We start from the raw sequence: 22,487 nt of genomic DNA, 5'->3' as shown, positions 1-22,487 counted from the left end.
CCAGAGATGTGAATAAGCAGGGTCTGTTAAGCAGGGTCTGGTCAGAAGGGAAAGGTGTGTGAAGGATGGGGAGGAAGGTGAAGCTGAAAAGAGATGTAGGGCCAGATGGTGGGGAGCTCCCATTCGGCCTGATGCCCCGGAAGCACTTGCCAATACTCATTGAAGGAAGGTAATGAAACAAAAGAGAAATTGTAAGAGCCAAGGAAGGAGGTGTTGACCACATAGCTCCCTTGAGTGGGTTGTCTCCTGACAAGTCAGTCATAGCAGACTTGACGGCAGGGCTGCCCACTGCTCTGGGTGCTCCCTGCCCAGGGATCCATCAACTGTTCCTTAAAGCCTAGGGACAAAATAAGCCCCCGAGGAATCTAGGGCCCTTTCCTGGGGGCTGCTCTGTAGGTCAGAGGTAGGGGGCCGACAATTCAGAGGGTGGGTCAGTCCCTGGTAGAAGCAGTAGAGACGCACTAGGCCTAGGAAACACCACTGGTGGAGTCTGTTCCTTCCATTAGACTTCACAAGCATCGCCCTTGGATGCTCAGTGTTCAGAACTCTGTGAACCACCTTTAGGGAACAATGGGGTCTGGGAATTCTGGGGACTCCTATTGGCTAGACAGATGGGTAGGTGAAGTCCCTCTCCCCAGAGCCATCGGCCAGCTAGGTACCAAGGTTTGACATTATGGATTCCCAAAGGGAGGACCTCAGCCTCCCTGGTGGTAAATGTGCTCCCTCCCCAAATCCCTGCCCCCTGCTTTATGCCCTAGGTTTGGGGGCACTCAGGGAAGACCTTTTGCATGGGTGGGGGTGATGGCTGCCTGTGTGGAAGCATGCTAAGAGTTAGGACAGGGTTTCCTCTAGAAAACTATGGATTTCTTGAGGGCATAGACCATGTCTCTCTGACAGCCCAGAGGGGGTACCACAAATACCCCAGGACATCACAGCTGAATGGTTAGCGGTATGGTGGAATGGGATGGGACATTGGTGTCCCGTCGACTGGTAAACTTTTACTTTCTTGATGGGTTTGCCTTTAGTGAGGCTTCTCATTCTGATGGATCAGACGGGGCCAGGGTTGGGAACCAGAGGCTTGAGTAAGCCTGGGCAGGTCGTGCCCCTCTAGACCTAGCTTTTCTTATCTGTGAAGAGCGAAAGGTGGCCTCTTAAACTCCCTGGAAATCCTGCTTTGACTGAATAAAAGAATGATGAGGCCAGTCAATGAGAAAAGGAAGGAATGGAGAGAGTGGTTAAGTGGAGGGAACGATTGGTGAAAGGGCTAAGCAGAGGAATGAGAAACAGCTGAGACCCCAAGCTACAGCTATCAGCCAGCTTGCTTTTTTTCTTATTGCCTTCCTTAGTGTGGGTGCCACTGTACTTTGGATTCCTGGGGCTGTGTTCTGTGATAACCGGCGGCTGCATTCTCTTTCTGCATTGGAGGAAGAACCTGCGGCGGGAAAGGCGTGCCCGGGAGTGGATGGAGGTGATGCGAGCAGCCGCATTTACCTACAGCCCGCTGTTGTACTGGATTAACAAGCGACGGCGCTATGGCATGAACGCGGCCATCAACATGGGCCCTCCCCCTGATGCCACCAAGACCGAGACTGACACCCAGAATTCAGATCACCCGTGGGAGTTGGACATCCCCGAGAGCAGGAGCTATGCTACTCAAGACAGCAGCCCCAAGGTGGAGGCCCCCAGCCCCCTGCAACCTGCAGTGCAGCTGATCCCACAGCAGCCCCTACCTTCCCCGGTGTTGCGGCCCCAGGCCAGCTCCCGACCCCCGATTCCCATTTTTCAGGAGGTGCCCTTTGCCCTCTCGCTGTGTAACCTACCCCCGATGCTGAACCACTCAGTCTCCTACCCTTTGGCCACCTGTCCTGAAAGGAACATCCACTTCCATTCCCTCCCCACACTGGCCCAGGGGGACCACTGCTTAAATGCCAAGCTGTCTGCTTCAGAAGTGTAGCTTCCTCTCACTGAGGTTGGGAGCTGGAGGTATCGGGGCAGTGCAGGAAATGGAGCTGACCTCAGGGAGGTGGTACTGACACAGAGGCCAGGGCCCATCTAGATGTCACATAATGAAAGATTTAAAAAAGTCCAAGACTCCCTTGTGTCTCATTTGCTGTTAGGAGGGAAAATGTCTGAGGGGGGCACTTCACAAACCAAGCTGAAGGTCAGTCTCACCAATACCAATGGGAACTGAGGGCTGGCTGCGGGGAGACACGCTGAACCAGTAGTTGTGATGGGCTCAACATCCCTCTAGACAGTATTTAAGAACAAAACCATATGTCAGACCCTGGGCTAGGTACCCAAAGGGAATGACATTCTGTGGGACATTAAGCACAGTTGCGACAAGAGTGGCAGCCACTGAGGATGCATGAACGATGGTGATTGGTAGTGGCCAAAACAAGTCAGTATGAAACCCATGAGCCACACTGCACTGCTGCTGGAATTGCATTCTTTGTTAACATCTAAGATGTATTGCGTTCTTGTGTGGTTGTCTACATTATTTCTAATACAAGAACACTGCCAAACAGATATCACAATCCTCTTCTTACAGATGAAGTTTCCAAGGGCATTTGCTGTATCATTTTTTTTTTTTTTTTTTTTTTGTGGTACGTGGACCTCTCACTGTTGTGGCCTCTCCTGTTGCGGAGCACAGGCTCCGGACGCGCAGGCTCAGCGGCCATGGCTCACAGGCCCAGCCACTCCACCGCATGTGGGATCTTCCAGGACTGGGGCACGAACCCGTGTCCCCTGCATTGGCAGGCAGACTCTCAACCACTGCGCCACCAGGGAAGCCCTGCAGTATCATTTTTATGTTACAGAGCAAGGTCTCAAATTTATGTCTGTCTAGCATCAAATTTCCTGATCTTCCCACCATATACCATGGTGTCCATTCCCTAATGAAGTCTTGTTTGAAGCCACTTGGAAAATGATTTATTGTGTGTGTAATTAACTTGGTTCAAGGACTGGCTTGGGGGAAGGGCTGGTCAATGAACCTCCTAAAAAATGTATTTTTTTTTTAATCTTTCTCAAGGGGATTCATGGCCTCTCCCAAAGTTAAGATCCACTGTGTACAAATATTAATTTTTGTACCTTCTGGAAACTATTTTAAAAGGAGAGACAAAGATAATACTGGCTATTTGGTCCCAATTCAAAGATAAGAAGACCCAGCTCTGCTCCAGGATATAAAATTTTCCCTTTCACTTTGGAAATGAGAAAATCATCTTACCATATTTGTCAATGAGCTAAGCTTTTTTCCTCCTGAGAGGAAAGGCCACCCAGATTGTGTGTGTGTGCAATCCCAGAATCTAGCGGTCATGTAGAGCTATTAAAAATTTTTTTTCCTGTGTGTGAAAAAAGCCCAGCTCCTCCTTATATAACCCCTTATCTTGAAATGGATTTCAAGCCTTTTTCCTTCTTTTTTTCCAAAGACATTGGAATATTTCTTGTAAACATGCTCTAATATTGAATCTCAAAATAGAAAACAGGCGTAAGTGGAACTTCTCTGGTTGATACAGAGGCAGGGGCTCACTCTTCCCTCATCCTGCTCCCTTCCCACCCTGCACATGCCAAAACAGCCTTCATTTCTTCAGGCCAAATTGGGCGGATCTTCAGGCAGATTCTTCAACGTTACTTTCTGTCCACCATCTGTTAGGCTTTGCATTCAAAAGGAGGAAGGAGTCCAAAAAAATAGGGATCAAAGCAGATTTTTTTCTTAGTAATTGGGAGGATGGAGGGGCAAGCCTTTAATCACAGACACAGTGAGAGAAAAAAGAAATGTTTTATTTAAATTAAAATTGTTTTATTACTGATATTAAATTAGCAAAGCCCAAATCAAGTGATGGAAATCTTGAATTCCCTCCCTAAACAGAACCAAAATTGCTTAAACATTACCAAAATAGCTCCACTTAAGCAAAGTAGATTTACATTTCTTAATATGAGAAAACAACAAGGTAGGTTAGGTTCGTATAACAAACAGTACACGCTCTATAAAGTCTCAGGAATACCCAAATGTTTTCTGGTTTGGATATGAAAGAGGGGACCATATCAAACTGGCATTGGTAAGCAAGCCAATGAGGTGTAGCAAACAAAAGCTGTTACTAAAAACAACTCAACAGCAGGCCATATGAGTATGAGCCCATCACAGTCAAAATCTTCAACTGTGACCGGCAGGACCAACATGGGGGGCGTGGGGGCGTGCAGATGTGGTTACGGCCAGAGATATAACGTGAGGGGGAACGCCAAAGGAAGGGAAAGAAACCAGCAGCAGGTGAAGGGTGTCCACTCTTCAGCTGTGCTGTATCAGACACAATCCTAAGAGCCAGGCCCTTCTCGGCCTTTAAGACGACACTACAGTCATCCCTAAGCCAGGTTCTCTCTTCTTTTGGTTCTTCTCTTCCTATAATACATTGCCTCTCTGATTTATGGGGGAGGCTCTCTAGGTAAACATTATACCAGATAAAAGGCGAAAGAAAAACAGGACCAAGAAGACATGCTTTGGGTAACTCAGGAAAGCAGCAGGAGGAGCTGCCGGAGTGCAAAGGTAAAAGCATTTGAAACCAAAACCAAAACCAAACTCACTACTACTACCTAGCCTTCCTCTCAGGGCTGAGGTGTGGTAGGTGAGGCTTGATTAGAGATCGACACAAATCATAGGTTGGATAAGTTAAGACAACTTTCAAATAAAAATCCCAAATTAATAATGATAAAGGCTTATGAGAATTCTTTTTTTAAGCCAATGAATGTGCTCAACTTAGAACAAAGGAGTTCAAGATGTCCTAGTTCTGCCTGGGAGATATGGCACCTTCCCAGGCGGTGTGGCAAGGGTACTCGCAGGTCTGAGGGTGCAGCAGGAACACCTCTGCCAAATCTGGTGGGGAGAGGATGGAACCATCCAGCTGGCTCAGGGATGATGGTAGGTGGCGGACAAGCTTCAGGTGGGAAGAATGGAGGCTAAACTAAAAAGCACAGCTGATGCAAAAGAAAAGTATATACGAAGAGTTAAGGTGTCCTCCAAGTATTTGCCTACAAATAAGAATTTGAAACTAAAAAGGACAAGCTACATTACCCTCAAGTATACTTCATATAAATCAGTTCTCAAAAAAATACCTTCCAGGTACAGACATACTATTTATGGTACAGTACATATAAATATAGCAGTATAATTCAATTTATTGCTAGAATTTTATTTGGTTGTTACAAAATCTGCAAGGGTATATATATTAAAAAGGGGGGGGCATGAAAGGCAGCCAGAAGAGTAAGTTATCTTCAAGTTACCTAAAGTGCCAGGCTAATTTTATACTATATTTAAACCTTTCCAAGAAAGTAAAATAGCATAGGTAGGCAAAGGAATTGTTTGAAAGAAATAGAGCGAGAAGCGTAAGCCATAATGAGGTAAGCAGACACATTCATGGGAAAAGACTTCATCCTACTTTAACTAAATTTTAATATTTCTAGAAAAAAAACCCAAGGTTAGCCAACACCGACCTGAACATCATATAAAGAAAAAAAAACAGCCCTTAAATATTTAAGGGTGCTCCACTGCATCCACGGCTAACGGGGCAACTTGGACAAAGTTAAAATGGAAACAAGCTTTACTAGAGAAGTCTGAAAGCTTCTCCAGTTTCTCCCTGACTTGGCCTACAGCACAGTTAAGTTTTGCAGGTTTCCTTTTGTGTTGCCTGAAGATTGCTTCTAAGATCAACACAGCACACACAGAGGTGACATGGAGGAATAATTCCTTCCAGTTCAGGGACCTTTAGTAGCAGGGCTACAGAAGCATTTAATGGGAGAAGTACTGCACTTGCTTGTATTAGATTTGCTGCCATAACGTGAAGCCCCCCGCCCTAGGCCTGCCTGCCATGTTTGGCGTCCTCTGGACAGAAAGCCTCTAGCCATTTCTGAGCTGTAACTGTCAGGAAACCTAATATGATTTCAGGTGTTTCATTTCACACCCTTTTTGGCCTTAGCCCACAGAAGAACATAGTAGGTTCTTGGTTAGGCCCCAGGTAAAATCTCAAGAAGTTTCCTGGATCAAAATTAGAGGCAGAGCTTTCCTCTATAGTTCCTGAGTAGCCAGGCTGAGACAGTGGCCGAAGGACTGCAGCCCTGCCATTCAGAATGGAGACAGTATCAGAAGTGAAAGTCAGTTACGGCTTAAAGGTAGACTTGAGTGGGTGCGTGGGGGAAGATAATCTAGTTCACTCAGGGAGGAAATGTAGCTCCCACTGGATAACTTTTTATGCTCATAAATCCTGAAACAGGATTAAAAGAGAGAAAATCCCCAACAAGACTTCTCTGGTTCACAGGTTGGGAGGAGCTGAGAGGATAGACCAAAGAGCCAGAATCCTGAGCCTGGAGGCAGCACCGTCCCCAGTGTCCACTCCCTAAATCTACTCCCCCAGCACCAGGCCAAACCCCATGGCAGCACCCAAAGAGGATGTCTTAAGGAGACGGGGACACAGCTTCAAGCTGCTACCAGATCAGATTAGCAATTTTTAACAGCAAGTCATTTGTTCACGTCCTGTTTCAAACCATTCTTCCTACTTCCCACAAAATATGCACAACTCTTTCTTTCATTTTAAATATTTACAAACAGAAAAGGTCTGTCTGTTAAAGCAAAGACATTTTCTGAGTCTGTATAAAGTGCAGCTAATTTAAGGCAAATTTATGCGAAATATAAAAGGTGGCTTATTCTCTCTATATACACATTTTCCAGTTTTAAAAGATAAGGTCTCCTCCCCTCAAAAAAAAAAGGAAAGAGAAAAAAAGAGGGCTTGACTTTTTTTCTGGCAATTTTAAAATTAAGATCCTACTGGTTTAAGGAAATCATAGATTTCTGAATATCATATTATAAGTAAAATGGTCTTTTTTAAAAAAATAACTTTTACATAGCTTTTTCAAACAAGTTAAAAGGTGGCAATGTGTCTGCTACTGTAGTTTGGAGGACTGGAGGATTGATGGGTAGGTAGAAGGGTTGTTTTTGTTAGCTGAGTAGATATTAGGTAGTCCAGGGCATACATCCATTTTTAAAATAAGCCTGATGAGGCTAGACACCTAAAGCTGCTCTTAGCTCCAGGAATGAGTATCTTCCGTCTCCATCAGAATCAAACTCCCTCAAACGCTCTGGCTCTGGCACAGCAGCATGCAAGGAGTCCCAGATTTCCTGGTAGGTCAGCTTCCCATCCACATCCTGCCCAGTCTTATGGAATAAATCCTGAAGATCTGTTAAAAAGGAATTACAAAAAAATGTATGTGTCTATACATATAACTAAATTTAGTTAACAGTTTAAAAAGTAGTCTCAACAGAATTTTAAGCACTGAAAGAAAAGCTACTTTGCAGACTTTGTTCCCAAAAGGTAAAGTGTAAGATCTCACTAAATCTGAAAGACTAATTCTTGATCCTTTAAGAATGAGAGGAACACTGTAGGGCACTATCGTCCCAAAATAGAATCAGTGACAGATAATCACAGGAGAAGTGAATGGACTGGCTTTCTCTCTGTTCAGGGCCTTTCTTTTAGATTTTCCAGATTTTATTCTTACGTTGAAGGGGTGGAAAGGACTGTAGAAGCCTTAAGAGCTAACTGATAGGAGCTCTGATAGCCTATAAAACAGACTACGTATGGCATATTGTCAGTTCAACAGTTACTATATGACCCAGCAATTCCATTCCTAGGGTATATACTCAAGAGATATGAAAACATGTTGTCTACACAAAAAGTTGTATACGTATGTTCATAGCTTCATTGTTCCTAATAGTCAAAAAGTGGAAACAACCCAAATAAATGTCCATCAACTAATGAAAGGCTTAACAAAATGCAGTATATCCGTAGGATAGAATATTATTCAGTCATAAAAAGGAATGAAATATTGCTGCATGCCACAACATGCATGCCAACCTTGAAAACATTATGCTAAGTGAAAGGAGCATATTGAAAGAAAGAAGCATACATAAGACCACGTATTATGATTCCACTTATATGAAACACCCAGAACAGGCAAATCCAAAGAGACAGTGGTTGAGAGATTAGTGGTTGCCAGGGGTGGGGGCAGGGGGATAACAGGGTGTAACTGTTCTCTCTTGGAGACTGACCCCCTCCCCGACCCTAGAGAGGGCCCTATAATAAATACCTAGGAGGGCTGCTTGTTTACACGTCTAAAAAGGGCTTGGATGTGTCCCCACTGAATGACTTAGTGGATTCAGTCTCTAATACCAGAGGACAGTACTGTCAAGAAATTTTGTAGACAAGCTTTTGGGTAAGTCCCTACTTTTAGTCCTAAGACAGCTCCAACAAAGCAGCTGAAGTCTCAAAAGCTCTCCGAAAAGCCAGAAAAGCAGTGAGACACTTGTTCCCAATGCCTGCCACCAAGTGGCTAGCTGGAAAATGTTTGTGTGTGTGTACATGGGGCATGAGTTTTAGAGCATGCTATGTACTTTATAGCAGTATTCAAATAAAAATCTGATTGGTGCCTCAGGTCATTCATAAAATGTAGTCATTCAAAAGTGTGTAAGGTCTCCGTTAGGGATTAAAGTATAAATGTTAAATTGGCTATTTCTTAATCTGCTCTAACAGTCTTTCCTCCTTTTATTCTCATCAATTCTTGATGTAATAATGAAGAGTAGGAGGAGGCAACTTGTGTTGCCAATAAACACCAACTTAACACTCTCTTGTCTCTCCAGAAAACAGAAAAGAAAAATTGGGGACAGGGAAAAAAGTAATTGCATTTAAATGACAATATAAATTTAAGCCTTCTATGCTTTAAAAGCATTAATTGTAGCCTGTAGACAACTCATTCACTTAACAAATATTCACATGTACCAGGCACTAGGCTAGGGGCTGGGACTGAAGTTAAATGTTATAGGTCCCCAGGAAATTACAAAGGAGTGACACGTGCAAATGTAAGATATTATGAGTGCATACACAGGAGGAGCCTAATCCAGTCCTGGGAGGTAAGAAAATGTTTCCTGGTGGAAAGGTATCTAAACTGAGGTGAAGAGCCAGGCAGAGATAGGGTGACAGGAATGGGTGATTTTTCAGGCAGTTAGCAAGTGCAAAAACAGGAGACCAAACACCACGAAGAGGGATGGAACACACACTGTTGGAAGCAAGGCAAGCACATTTCTCTGTGAATCATATCCTTCCTACTAAAGTTTTTCTTGCTGATTTTCAGCCAAAGGACCCCTCATTTTTGGAGGGCTCTGACAAATAGGGTCAACTTTTACTTTATTTTGCTAATCTCACAGTATTGTGTTTGCTTGCTTGTCTTCTCCACTAGACTGTTATATCCATGAAGAAATTGAGAATGATTCTTATACTGTATTCTTACTGCTTACACTGGGTCTAACCAGGCACTCATTGAATGAATGAAGAAGACTCTAAAAAACATTCATAGAGAGATAATATAGTGCAATGTGGTTAAGAGTGCAAACTTGAGCGTCAAACTGCCTTGGTGTGAATTTTGCCTCAATCAATTATTTGCTATGTGGACTTAGGTAGTTTCCCTATCAGTAAAATGGGTATAATACATGAATATTGATGGTCCCAGGATTGTTATCAGGGTTATATGATATAATGCATATCAAGTATCTGGCCTATAGGAAGTGCTCAATCAATGTTAGATATCATTCTTTATCTTACAAGTTTAAAAAGTCAGAAAGTTATAACTTCGAGCATTTTCTCTATCACTCCATAATATAAAAATTTACCTTCGATGCTAGAAATTCCTGGTAGGGAGACAGGCCTTAGCTGGGCAGCTTTCTCAGTCTGGCCTCCAAGAGACCGTGGGAATTTTGGCAATGCTGATGGCTTTGATGTGAAACTCTGAACTTGCTCTGTAACAAACAATACAGTTTTAGATTACTAATGTGACACCAAATTAAACCAGTATTGAAGGTCCTAACCTTTTAGGGCAAATTCATATGACTTAATTTAAGAGAAACAGCTGAGAATTAAGTAGCATAGTGACTACATGAAGTTAAAGATACAAATTGAGATGTTTTGTGGATAAGTGAAGATCAATCAATATTATGTAACATTAAGGTTTGAAGCCGTGGTCCCACTGGTTGCTCTTATAGTACAAGTTAGCATTCCACATGTTTAGAGGTTGAGAGTTCAAGCTGCAAGTGAGAAAAGCATTGGGTATTTGACATCCTAGGAGCTGTGCTATGAGCCCGATCTGGGGGTATCTGCCACCAGACCAGCTGGTGCTGAAAGAGTGCTAACATACGATTATGTAGCACAGTGTTAGGGCAAGGCCTCCCACTGTACTTTGTCTCTCACTTAAAAGAGAATAAGAGAAGTTGTATTGCTTTCCCCAAAATGAAAAATACTTGTGGGAGGGTAGGGGTCAAAACCAACATAATATAATGCCGTGGTTACATCTTCATAGAGCAGTACCAGCAGAGGTTAACGCACCTGCTAATACTGATTAGGTTATGTCCCTGACTAAAGCCAAAGGCCCTTCCAACCCAATGATCCCACTGTTATTTGTTAATGGTTTTTTACAAGGACTAATATTTATTTTTAAGTAAATTTTTATGCATTTACAGAAATGAAGACTGCCGTAAACAACATTTAGGGCTGGTTTAATACATGCTACGGCAGTAATGTTTTTGCCTATAATTGGATGCAGACAGCATGGAGAAGTCTATTTCCAGCTAAACACTACCCATTTTTCCCTTAATAGACTGGAGTACAAATCATGTGCAAAATGGGCTTTTTCTAAATGAAAGCAAAGTGTAGCAGCTTCATCTCAGTGCGCTCAGGCATCATTCACTCAGTGCCATCAGTCCTGCTGGAACACCTTTCCCCACTCTCTGTGTGGGAGGCGAGCTGCCCAAGCCTGCGTGAAATATTCAGAAGCCAACCCTGAATATCTCACCTTCATCGGCAGTCTCTGGAGGCCTGCTGCTCTCAGGTTTGTTTGTGAGAGCACTGATCAGCTGCAGTTTCTCTCTGAGCTTGGATACCTGAGAATCTGAACTATCTTCTTTCTGTCCAAAACAAAGATCACAGAAGGTTTAAGGCGGAAGGAAGACCTCAACTGATTCTTCATGATATACCCAAAGCCTATTTAGCCTGTAGTGCTTGACCCCAAGTAGGCTTCCTCTGAAGGCAATGAAGGAATGAATCAACGATTACTAGAGATATCTTCAGTACTCAGTGTTGATTAGGGCCTGGCTGGATTTGAGCCTAGACCATCAAGGGAACATTATGCTACAGATGATCTGATTCACTGTGTGCATTTGGCGGACGGGGAAGGCAAGCATGTGTCAGCAGTAAAGGAAACATATACTTGCTCAGGTGCTGTTGTGATACCCATTTCCTAAATGGGTAGGATATTGTTTTCTAGGTACTATTTCACACTAACTAAATAATTTTCCTGAATAGCTTACTTCACCTTGTGACTAGATCAGTTTAGGCAGTTTTATGCTCTTATCATCTTAAAAAAAAAAAAAAGCAACCAAACCACAAGTATTCCCCCTGATCTTCCTTCTCTGCCACCATGGTAATGATTCAACTGGTGGCAGGAACTGTTAGGAACATAAGGGAGCTACAATATTTTTTTTCCTGTTCTTCATTCATTTATTTGTTTATTTTTTAACATCTTTATTGGAGTATAATTGCTTTACAATGGTGTCTTAGTTTCTGCTTTATAACAAAGTGAATCCGTTATACATATACATATATCCCCATATCTTTTCCCTCTTGTGTCTCCCTCCCTCCCACCCTCCCTATCCCACCCCTCTAGGTGGTCACAAAGCACCAACCTGATCAGGGAGCTATAATATTTCTAATTCGAGGCCTTACTTGTATCTTTAAAAAAATTTTTTTCCCCTGCCCTGCCTCATTCCCAGATGATATAGTAGCATATAAAAAATACAATTAATTATAAAAAGAGAGAAGTCTGGTTTCTGTGAGGTCAGTTTCTAACTGCGTAGGCTAGTGTGAAAGGTCCTGAGCCCATGTTTAGTTAGAATATTGACCATTACACATTTCTTTTATTCAATATTTATTTACTTATTTCTCTCCTATCCTTATTCTACCCTAACAGTTACTGTACAGTAGATCACACTTAGTTTATTTAGGGAGCTAAAATATGGATGTATATAGCTAAAACTAGGTACTAAATGCTTGAATAATTTATGGCAAGGAGAAATTACATTTCTTTTGGACACTTAGATGAGGTAGGACAAAGGGACTAATACATTGGGGTAAGAGTTAAAAACACAAAGTGTCAGAAAGTAAAGCCAAAAAATTCAGGCAAAAATGTGTACTAGCTCTATTTTATTCTGATATTTACTGTCAAAATCTGAACTGTTGCTGAAATCACTATTATTTTCCAATAGTAACCACCCATTACTTTTTTTGTGCCTGAACATTTTTATCTGGATCTTAAATTTTTCTTGTCATTCTCTAGGTGAAGATAAAATTTTTTTTGGGTAGCAGCAGTTAGAAAACTCAACAAAAGCCTAGCTTATAAAGCACTAAAATCTTAATATATGTGATTTTTATCCAGACAATACAAAACTGTTAAGGAAGAACAAGTCTAGATGCAAAGCATTACATTGAAAACTGCCTGACATATGTGGTTCATTTCCAAGTTCATTTCCTGTGAACCCCATCCTTGAGCTCATCGAATGCAATGTGCATCTGAAATGATATTTTAGTCACTCAGTCACAATCTTTCTGGCTTTTCCTTTATTTTAGCCAAGATCTTATAGTATTAAACAGTACTCTAATCACAGAGAATGCTGAAAACAAACTTTCTTTCCTGGGATAACAAAGCAACATCACAGACTACTTGTCTTATCTTGACAATATGTCTGGGAAGAACAAAAAAAGGGAAGGTACAAGGTGAAGGGAACAGGCTGAAGCTTAAAGGGACTATGTATGTACTGAGACTGCAATCTTTCTTTTCCCCCTTCCACCCCCCAAGAGTCTGTAATTTTAAAAATAAGAATTAATTTTTAGTTTAGACACCATTTTTAGATTATCTATGCCTCTCATCATTAGTACAGATAACTTACTGTCTTAGCTTAAAAGTCACTTCCTTAGGGAAGCCTTCCTGTTCTCTGTTAGCACTGTTATACCCTATACCTTTCCTTTGTAGCACTTATCATACTCGTGATTATCTGCTCAATTATGTGTTAATGATCTTCTGGCTGATGGACTTCGAGCTCCACCAGAACAGGTGTCACGTGTCTACCCTGCTCACTGTGGTCACACCAGCTCCTAGCAAAGAGCTGGGCAAGGGGCAGGTTCCTGATAAAGTACTTGCTTATTTACCAATATACTAATTTACTAATTACTTTGTCTTGAAGTTTCAAAAAAAGACCAAAGTGCTCCCTTTGAGAAAGAAGCAGGTGCTCATGCATTTATTCTTACTTCAGAGAAAGCCTCCTATTATTTACCTTTATGCTCTGGGATTTTACTGACTCTGTTCTGTTGGTCACTTGATGCAAAGACTCTCTCTTCAGAGTGGCAGCTCTATCATTCATCTTAAAGGGTAAAAGGAACAAAACAAGAGAAGATTAAAGGAAAACATTAAAACTTAAACAACATCCAGCATTTTAAAAACAAACTGGCCAAACTTATTTAAAGGGTCTCGATATACAACTGATTCACTATGCTGTACACCTGAAACTAATACAACGTTGTAAATCAACTATATTCCAATAAAAATTTTAAAACAATAAATAAATGAAGGGTCTCAGAACACTTTCAACAGAAAACCAGCAGGAGAAAGAGAGGAGAGAGGGAGAAAGGCCTCAGAGAGACAAAGCTGAAACTGGTGCTTCTAGTTTCTGTCACAAACTTTAAAACTTTGAAGTATAAAAGGCGAGAGGACTTCTACCCAAAGCCATGCTGGGTATGATGCTGCTGGAAGAAACAGTAGGACAGATGGCACTATTAGCAATTTCCTCTTCTGGAAAAAAAATAGGGTGAAGGGGGAGGGACAGTATGGAGAGCTTTGGGGCTGGTGAGTTTTCACTATAAGCCTTCAAAACCAACCTTCAAGACCTAATACTCATCAAATCATCCAAAATTCGTAGCCTCTACTGTACTCAGTTTAGCTAAGTTCAAAAAGGCTTTTAAAAATGAGGCTCCTTTGATCTTCACAGCTTTGTAGTAAATCACACACCCCTGTAAAGGAGGAAGAGGAGCAGGTCCTCCTACTCTACCCTCAAAGCCAAGGCCGGGCCACTTGCCAGGGCTCCACTGTAGCAGAGCCAGTTCAAAGGCTGCTTCCTATGTGCCAGGGCTTGACTTTACTTGTAGGCTTGCTTGCTTCTAGCTTTGGCAGTTACTTGACTTATACAATTTATACAATCTCCTGTATTTGGTTTCCATTTCTATATGCCTATGTCTTTGCTGTGGGAAATCTTTAAGAGCGGGGCTCGCAGCTATGAAAAAATAACCCACGTGGATTCTAGAACAATGCATACGTGAAAGGTGATTAAAAGAAACAACCACCACATCTTATTTGCAATAACATGAAAACCAGTAAACCATACGGTCTGTCAGCATCAGTGACTTAGTACGTCATTCAGGTTCCTCTTATGTAAAATGAGAGGGCAGACTCAATGATCTCTTAAGGGGAGGAGCTGGTCTGACTGATTTGTCTTAAATAGCTTTCCTGACATTATCTGCAAGGGGATCCCCCTCATATGCCCATGAAACAGGACAAGTCTGAAAGCCGAGTCTGGGCTTAAGGAAATGACAAAAGATTCTCTAGTTATTGTCACTGTCATTGTTCCCATCCTTGATAAATTAAAAAAGTAAAGGTCAAGAAGACCTCCCTTGGAAATATGTGCCAGAGCTTCCCTACCAGATGAGTCACTGGCAACATAAAAGGAAGCTTGTTGCCTCTGCCAACTACTTGTGGTGAGGCCTTGGCAAGCAACTGAACCTCTCTACATCTCCCTCCCAAATCAGGACTGACATTGTCTGTGCCATTCACATCACACAGCTAGTGTAAGGATTAAAGGAGACAAGGATTAAGCATAACACAAACGTGGAGCCTCTCAAGTATCCTAGAAGTCGTGGTCTGAAAAGGTTGTGGAATGTCATCCATGTACAGACAAAACACACTGCAACACAGAACATGTCACAAAAGACGTGAAGAGGCTTACCATGCTGAAGGACAGGTTCGCTCGCTTTTCTACCTTGCTCAGAGCAATCAGATCTCTTTCTATCAAGTTGACTCTCTGGGTAAGATTACTGACTGTCTCATTCATCCCCTTGAGTTTAAGATCATTCTCTCTCTGGTACCCCACTAGGGCACTGTTTACCTCCTCTAAAAAGTTGTGGAGGTACAGGATATCCTGGAGTGGAAATAAATCAAGTTGTGGAATCCAGCTAAAGACATGTACTAGACAAGCAGGCCAGCAGCACTGAACAACCATTATTATGTCAACTTATTGAAGTAAACTCCTTTTCCTGCTCTTGACCATTGATTGTCAGTCTCTGTTTTGTCCCTCCACTCTGAACTGCTCCCAGTTTACTCCCTCTGGAATTGTCTGACCTCAGTTAGACAGGAGGGGGAAAGAGGGAAGAGACTACCAACATGATTCACTCTCTGGTCCCAGAAAGCTGAGAGCTTGAGAATTGATTTCCCAATGTTTACCTCACCTGCTGGCGAGAAAGCCTGCTGGGTTATTGACTGAAACGCTCAGTAACCTAATTTGTCAGAACAAAACTACCGTAGAAACAATACCAATTACTGAATTGGCTCATGTAGCAAAACCATAACAGGTAGTGCATTATTTAGTACAAGATTCAATTATTTTTGACATTCTCCAGTACTGATTATTTAGAAAGGAATGATGATTATAGGCTTTAAAGGGCATTAAATTCAGGACAGGAATTCTTCGCAGTGAAGATTTCTTTTATTCTTTTTAGTGTGATTCTGAACTCATCCTTTTCCCTCCTCTGGTCTTTAGAAGATCTTGATTTTCCAGGATATGCTTTCTAATGTTCTTAGTACTTACTGTGACCCCAAACAGCCATCACTTTGAATTAATCTGCTATCCATCCATCTTTAACTTGCCCAGATTGCTATTCAAAAACTGTTCAAAAACAGTTTCAGGATAATCTGGTCACTTTATGACTTTCAAGATGTGAAAAGGAATTTACTCCACTGATCGACATGCAGGGAGAAAAAGCAGACTGCCAAGGAAGACACAGGCAGCACGCTGGCTCCCTGACAGAGCCACACCCCCCCCAACTCTGCTCAGCTCTCAGGCAGGCAAACGTGTGCACGAGATGCCTGCTCAGGGATCGCAACATGGAGCCTACGCTACTCAGGCCGCCTCCAGAGTTCAATGGTCATAGGGAGTTAAGCCAGAGACAAAAGTACCTGTTTCAAATTCTCACTGTGGGTTTTACTGTCAAGTTCAGATGTAGCTGACGGTGATGGAATGATCTGGTTGCTTCCACTGGTTTCCTTTAAGGCATGCTGATTCTGTGAACAGGAATGAAGGTTGGTACAGGCAATAAGTAATAACTAAGTTTGCTTATCCATCAGGGACGGTCCTGGAACATTCCAGCTTCTCACAGGTGGCATCCACAGATTAATCAACAACTATTTCCCAGGAGCCTTGGTATGACCAATCCTGTGCTAGGCCTGAGGGCACCAGGTACTTCTGGGATCCCCAGCCTAAAGCCTGGACTGGATCAGCAGCACCCAGACTGCGTCAGGGAACTGAGGTCCTCTGTTTCTCAGTCTCTGAATGGAATGAACTCCCTAGAAACCAGGCGTCCTCTCCCTGTCACCTGTACTCCCAGAGAAACTATACAACCACTGTATCTCCCTGGACCAACTCAGTCTGAACCTGGTTAGTGTCATTGTTTCCCCAGGACTAAAGAGCTTTATACATTCAAAGAACAGCCAGTCAAGGAACCACTGGCTTTGGGCACTGAGCACAGTAACCAACCGTGCACATTATTAGCTTCTCAGTTTGTACAGCACATGCCAAGAGTTATGAGGGTTACCCTTCCTTTCTCATCCCCTTCCCACTGCTCAAGTCTCTCCTGGCGGCGACTGAAGTATAACATGCTTATATACACTTTTCCCTCTAATGGAAAAACTTTGTATGGCTTATTCAGTAGGAGGATTACCACTGGAAACCATGGAAGTTTAAAAGATACACATTTAATGATAACAGGATGCAACTGGTAAAAATAAACTGTTTTCCTTGAAATCTGAAATCCTAGACATTTGTCAACTCTGCTTTTATAGGAGACAAATGGTAACAACAAAGAGAAAAGGAGGAGAGGATGAGAAAAAAAAAGAAAAAACCCCATGGTTCTATAAAGTATGAATTTTTGAGTTAGTAAAAAGTATTTTAGAAAATAATTACTTTGAGAAAATGCTCAAGCTATTAAAATAATAATAATAATAAAAGAACTGTTGAGTTAGAGAAGTCTTTATTATTATGGATCACACAGTTACTCAGTGGCAGAGTTGGAATTAGAATCCAGGGTGTCTGGATACCTAGATCAAGGCTTTTTCCTCTGGGTCAGCCCCACTAAATAAAAGTGAGGAGTATTTGTTCTGAAGAAAACGAAAAACCCTCCTTTCTAGAGCTCTAATACAGCCCAGGTCTCCTTGGCACAAACTGCCCAGTTTAAACTTGAAACTCCAAAGCTTGAAAAGAGCATGTAGGGCAGATCTAGAAATTGGGGGAGAAGCTAGGGAACTTTTGTGTGCCTTGAACTGTCCTGATTTCATACATGTATAACTCATCTCTCCAGCAGGACAGCGAGGGCTGTGCCATCCTTTTTCACCCTTCATAAATCTTTCATGGAGCTGAGTATCCGTTAGGAGATTAATTAAGGCCTCTGAATGACTGCAGACAGCTTACATCTGCACAGCATTAAGCAATGTTTGAAAACAATTCCCGAGCACTGCAGGGGTTTGCTTCTGTCTCAGTTATCTGTTGCTGTATAATAAATCATCCCCAGGGACTTCCCTGGCAGTCCAGTGGTTAAGACTTCGCCTTCCAGTGTAGGGGGTGAGGGTTTGATCCCTGGTTGGGGAGCTAGGATCCCACATGCCTTGCCGTCCAAAAACCATGGCATAAAACAGAAGCAATACTGTAACAAATTCAATAAAGACTTTTAAAACAGTCCACATCAAAAAAAAAAATCTTAAAAAAAAAAAAGAATCATCCCCAAACTTTGTGGCTTAAAACAAGTTTATTATTTCTCATGATTCTGTGGGTTGACTGGGCTCAGTGGGGGTGGGGTGGCTTCCTGTTCCCCGTGGTATAGGATGAGGTCACACATGTGGCTGTATTCGACTGCGAGACAGGCTGAAGCTGGAACACCCAAGATGGCCTTTCATCCTCTGGAGCTCCTCTTTGCTTTGCCTCTAATCATTCCCAGTCTAACAGCCCTGCCCAAACTCCTGATCCACAGAACAGTGAGAAATAATAAACTGTTGTTTTAAGCCACTAAGTCTTAGGGTGATTTGTTATGTAGCAATAAATAAGACACTTCCCCACTCCCCTTTCCTTCTTTTCCGTTTTCCTTCCTACCCATTCAACTCTAAGGACAGTGTCTTAGTGCTGTAACTCCTCTACCACGTTTGCAAAAGACTCAGCTTTTAATCCTATCTACCTCAATTTATAGATTGTAGTAAAATCAATCAACACTGCTTATTTTATCTTTTAAAAAGGTGCCTGTGGGGCCTGTTTAGGTAAATGGAAAGTTGGTATCACAAGATTACACAGAAAAGGGTAGGCAGGAGTATGCTAACTTTCTGTAGCATTTGTAGATTTCCGTACCATATTACTCTGCAGTGACTCCATGGTTTTCTTGTGTTCGTCCACAGTCTTCTGTATTGCCTCCACAGCAAGATGGACGCTGTTTAAAGTATTGCCAATGGAAGCAACACTCTGAACAGAAACATGTAGTAGGGTCAGTGTTTTTTCCTTTTTAAAATTTTTTAATAACTTTATTAAGATATAACTGAGAAACAATAAACTGCACGTATTTAAAATGTATAACTTGATAAGTTTTTACATATATATACATACATATATATATATATACACACACCTGTGAAACCATTACCACAATCAAGATAATAAACATCCATCACCCCCAAGTTCCCTCATGCCTCCTTGTAATTCTTCCCTCCCTGTTCCCAGGCAACCACTGATCCACTTTCTATCACTATATATATATGTGTCACTATCTATCTATCTATCCATACACTTATATATCTCAGTTTGCATTTCCTAGAATTTTACATGAATAGAACAGTGAGTGAGCATGTACTTTTTTTTGGTACGGCTTCTTTCATGCAGCATAATTATTCTGAGATTTATGCGTGTTGTAGCTACTCAGCATGTTGTGGAGTAGCATTCCATTCTACAGATACATCACCTTGACCTGCTGATGGTGTTTTAGATTTTAGGTTGTTTTCAACATTTGACTATTACAAATAAAGCTGCTATGAACATTAACGTACAAGCCCTCATGTGGGCATATGCTTTCATTTCTCTTCATCATAAGCTTTCTTGTTATCACAATTCCTAGGAGGTGAGTGGCTGATCACATGGTAGACGTAGGCTTAACTTTTGTACTCCATCTCCTCATCAATACTGGTATCCTCAATCTGTTCCATGTTAGCCATTCTAGTGGGAGTGTAGTGGTATAGCATTGTGATTTTACTTAACCACTGACCTAATGGAGGATTATTTCAAATACCTTCGAACTATGAACTCCATGTAGTTTATACTGACACAATTAACCAGAAAGTACACATACACACACACATAATTTTCATAGACGAAAGCCAGATCTTTCCTTAAAAACAAAACAAAACAAACAGAAAACCCCCCAAAAAACTAGCTTATAAATCTGGGATCTGTAGGTAAAGTTCTCCCACAAACTGCCTCTATGAAGCCCTGCAGGCAGATGGTCAGAGCTATCATTGTAGATTGCCACTCTCAGGAGCAAATGATGACTTTTGAGTGAAAATGGGTGGAACCATTTTTGGCCTTGGAAAACCCAGCATTGTAGAGATGAAGGGAAAATTCCATTTGGCAGCATGTGTTCTGCTTTAGAATCCCATCAGTAACTACTGAGTAGAGTTAGATACGGCTAGTAGCTTACTTGCATTCATTAGGTCCAAGGAGCCCAAGTGGATTGCGGACTTAGGAATATAATTCAGAAATGATCTGTTAAAACAGCCTTGTCCTACAGGAACATCTAAAAGAGTGTTACTAATTTGATAGGTTTTGGTCTTTCATTAAGATATACTGATAATTTTATAGTGTCCCATTAGTATTTTTAACCAAGTGTGTTTATTATACTGATAGCCAAGAATCCAAGAGAAAAAGAAATGACATTTTCAACATTAAAAAAAAAAATTACATGAGATACACTGGAGTTAGGTTTTTTGAGATGACCTACCACTTCAAAACCGAGCCACCTGTAATAAAAGTAGTGCCTGACATGATAAATGCACAGATTTGCAAAGAGACAACATACTGGGTAGAAGTCTCTAAGCTGGGATTTTGTCTATGTAAGGTCTGTTGTTACAGCAGCTACAAGCATTCAAAGACATCCACTGTTAGAGAATCTTCACTGGCTGGATGCATGAGCCCATCAGGACGCAAGAAGATAGTAAGCTCTTGTTTAAGATTTTTTTTTTAAGGAAGCAGCTGACAGAGCCATGTGAACTCTAGAGCAAAACCCTGAAACTAGTATTCTCACCAACTGCAAAGTGCCTGGCACATACTGGAGGAAGCCCCACAAATGTTTGTTCAATTAACGAATGCAAGAATAAACCAATTTCCTTTTTGAATGCAAGACTGCCAGAGTTGCTTCTGTATTAAAGGCTACAGAGGCCTACCTTTTTCCCCACTTGACCCTTGGGAATAATGGCAAAAACAGTCTGGTCTCATTAAAGTTGTCCCTACTTTTTTTTTTTAAGTTGTAAGCAGATGACCATATTGGACAAACAGCAGACTACAGAGACTGAGCACACACAGGTGGTGTGGCTATAAAATAACAAGTTTTGTTTCTGGCTTAGGAATTTCTCACTCCTTTGAGGAAACAATTTGTCTGTTTATAGAGCCTGGTATATAATCAAATCAAACTCAGCACACACTGACTTTTAAAAGCCAAAGATTCTAGATTTGATACCCATTGTTTGGGGTTCCCTGCTCCAGAATCCTTCTTCCACTTACTGCTACAGGAATATATATTAAGATATAACTGAGAAACAATAAACTGCACGTATTTAAAATGTATAACTTGGTAAGTTTTTACATATATATACATACATCCTGCTTCCACTCCTGGCAGCTACAAGATGCCTAACCCTCATGTTGCTTGTGTGCCCATTAAGCACACTCTTTTTCTTCCATTCCCTACCCACTCTCCCCACCCAGCTCTAAAGATCCCAACATATTCTTCAACTGGTTGGTTACTGCCTCCTGCTCTAGGCTGAATCCTAGGGATCAAGTAAATAGAAATTCTAAAGTAATGTTTGCCTAGGCCCTAGACTCTAGGGCCTATACCTAAGAGTGATTTGCTTAGAGGGTGTGTCTCTCTACCTTTATAAAATAATATATATTGTTTTCCAAAATGCTTCTTACCAATTTATACTCCCAGCAGGAGTGTTTGGAAGTTTCCCTCTATCCACATCCTTGCCAGTATTTATCACATCCTGAATTTTTATTTTGCACTTCCCCAAATTATCTTTAAAAAACAAAACCAATGAAAACAAACAAAAAAAAATCCCCTCTCTTTCTCAATCATGGAAAATAATAGCAACTTAGAGCAACTCTCATGTACAATTGCTCTGCTTTCATAAAGACATTGTGGATGATGAACTGAAACAGGCAAGTAATGAAAAGCAAACCCACACATGTTAACACAAGAGTCCCAGCAAAGCAATCCTGGGACTTGGAAAGCCAAATAAAAAGGTGTGAATCTATATAAACCATAGCTAAAACCACCTGCTGCAAATTAAAGGCCCAACCAACCAGACCAAAGCAGAGATGTCTTGAACTCTATTACTGTCCCCTTGGAGTAGCTGATTTCAAATGCCAGCCTTTCAAAGAGAATTTGTAAGAAGACAGAATTACAGTAGGTTAATTTCAGTGCCCATACACAGCACTTACCTTCTGAAGTCCCTCTACAGTGGCAGGCAGGCTAATTAAGTCTGCAGCTGACTTGACATTGGCTTTGAGGTGGTTTACTGCAGAAGTCAGCAGAGAAATCTGAAAGGAAATGAGTAATAAACAATGAAAACAGAACTTGTAGAACAATGCTCCCTTCACACACTCTACAGCTGATGGTGATGTCAAGCACCTTTGGGCATCATGCGATTCTGTGATCCAGACGTTCTGCCCGGTCAGGTCACAGGAGTAGAAGAACTCTGCAGAGTACCTTGGATAGACTTGAGATGTGGGAGGAAGCAATAACACCCCTCCTCTCCCTGCCCAGTTTAAATACCAGTGCCAAGGA

The 22,487-nt window shown here is 41.7% G+C and overlaps 2 protein-coding genes across 4 annotated transcripts in view; one reads left to right on the top strand and one right to left on the bottom strand.

Moving 5' to 3' along the window:
* The first annotated feature begins 606 nt into the window (after nucleotides 1–606).
* On the top strand, nucleotides 607–1,954 carry TEX38 (testis expressed 38). The gene is made up of 2 exons (XM_060140137.1): nucleotides 607–710; nucleotides 1,347–1,954. The coding sequence occupies exons 1-2, from the start codon at nucleotides 674–676 to the stop codon at nucleotides 1,952–1,954; spliced, it is 645 nt and encodes a 214-aa protein (XP_059996120.1). The 5' UTR covers nucleotides 607–673.
* Nucleotides 1,955–3,756: 1,802 nt separating this feature from the next.
* Nucleotides 3,757–22,487, bottom strand: part of EFCAB14 (EF-hand calcium binding domain 14) — a 37,697-nt gene continuing 18,966 nt past the window's right edge. Inside the window, exons 4-11 of one of the 3 annotated variants that reach the window (XM_060140131.1) lie at nucleotides 22,142–22,240; nucleotides 18,788–18,898; nucleotides 16,357–16,461; nucleotides 15,131–15,322; nucleotides 13,409–13,495; nucleotides 10,876–10,987; nucleotides 9,701–9,826; nucleotides 3,757–7,218 (exon numbers count right to left, since the gene is read on the bottom strand). In XM_060140131.1, coding sequence (XP_059996114.1) covers nucleotides 7,043–7,218; nucleotides 9,701–9,826; nucleotides 10,876–10,987; nucleotides 13,409–13,495; nucleotides 15,131–15,322; nucleotides 16,357–16,461; nucleotides 18,788–18,898; nucleotides 22,142–22,240 — 1,008 coding nt within the window. In that variant the 3' untranslated portion in view covers nucleotides 3,757–7,042. The remainder of the gene's footprint in view (nucleotides 7,219–9,700; nucleotides 9,827–10,875; nucleotides 10,988–13,408; nucleotides 13,496–15,130; nucleotides 15,323–16,356; nucleotides 16,462–18,787; nucleotides 18,899–22,141; nucleotides 22,241–22,487) is intronic. The other 2 variants (XM_060140133.1, XM_060140132.1) reach the window with 2 other exon arrangements.

This window comes from Lagenorhynchus albirostris, chromosome 2 (assembly GCF_949774975.1).
Source record: "Lagenorhynchus albirostris chromosome 2, mLagAlb1.1, whole genome shotgun sequence".
In the NCBI taxonomy this organism is placed as follows: domain Eukaryota; kingdom Metazoa; phylum Chordata; class Mammalia; order Artiodactyla; family Delphinidae; genus Lagenorhynchus; species Lagenorhynchus albirostris.
This window is presented reverse-complemented; position numbering and strand designations above follow the sequence as displayed.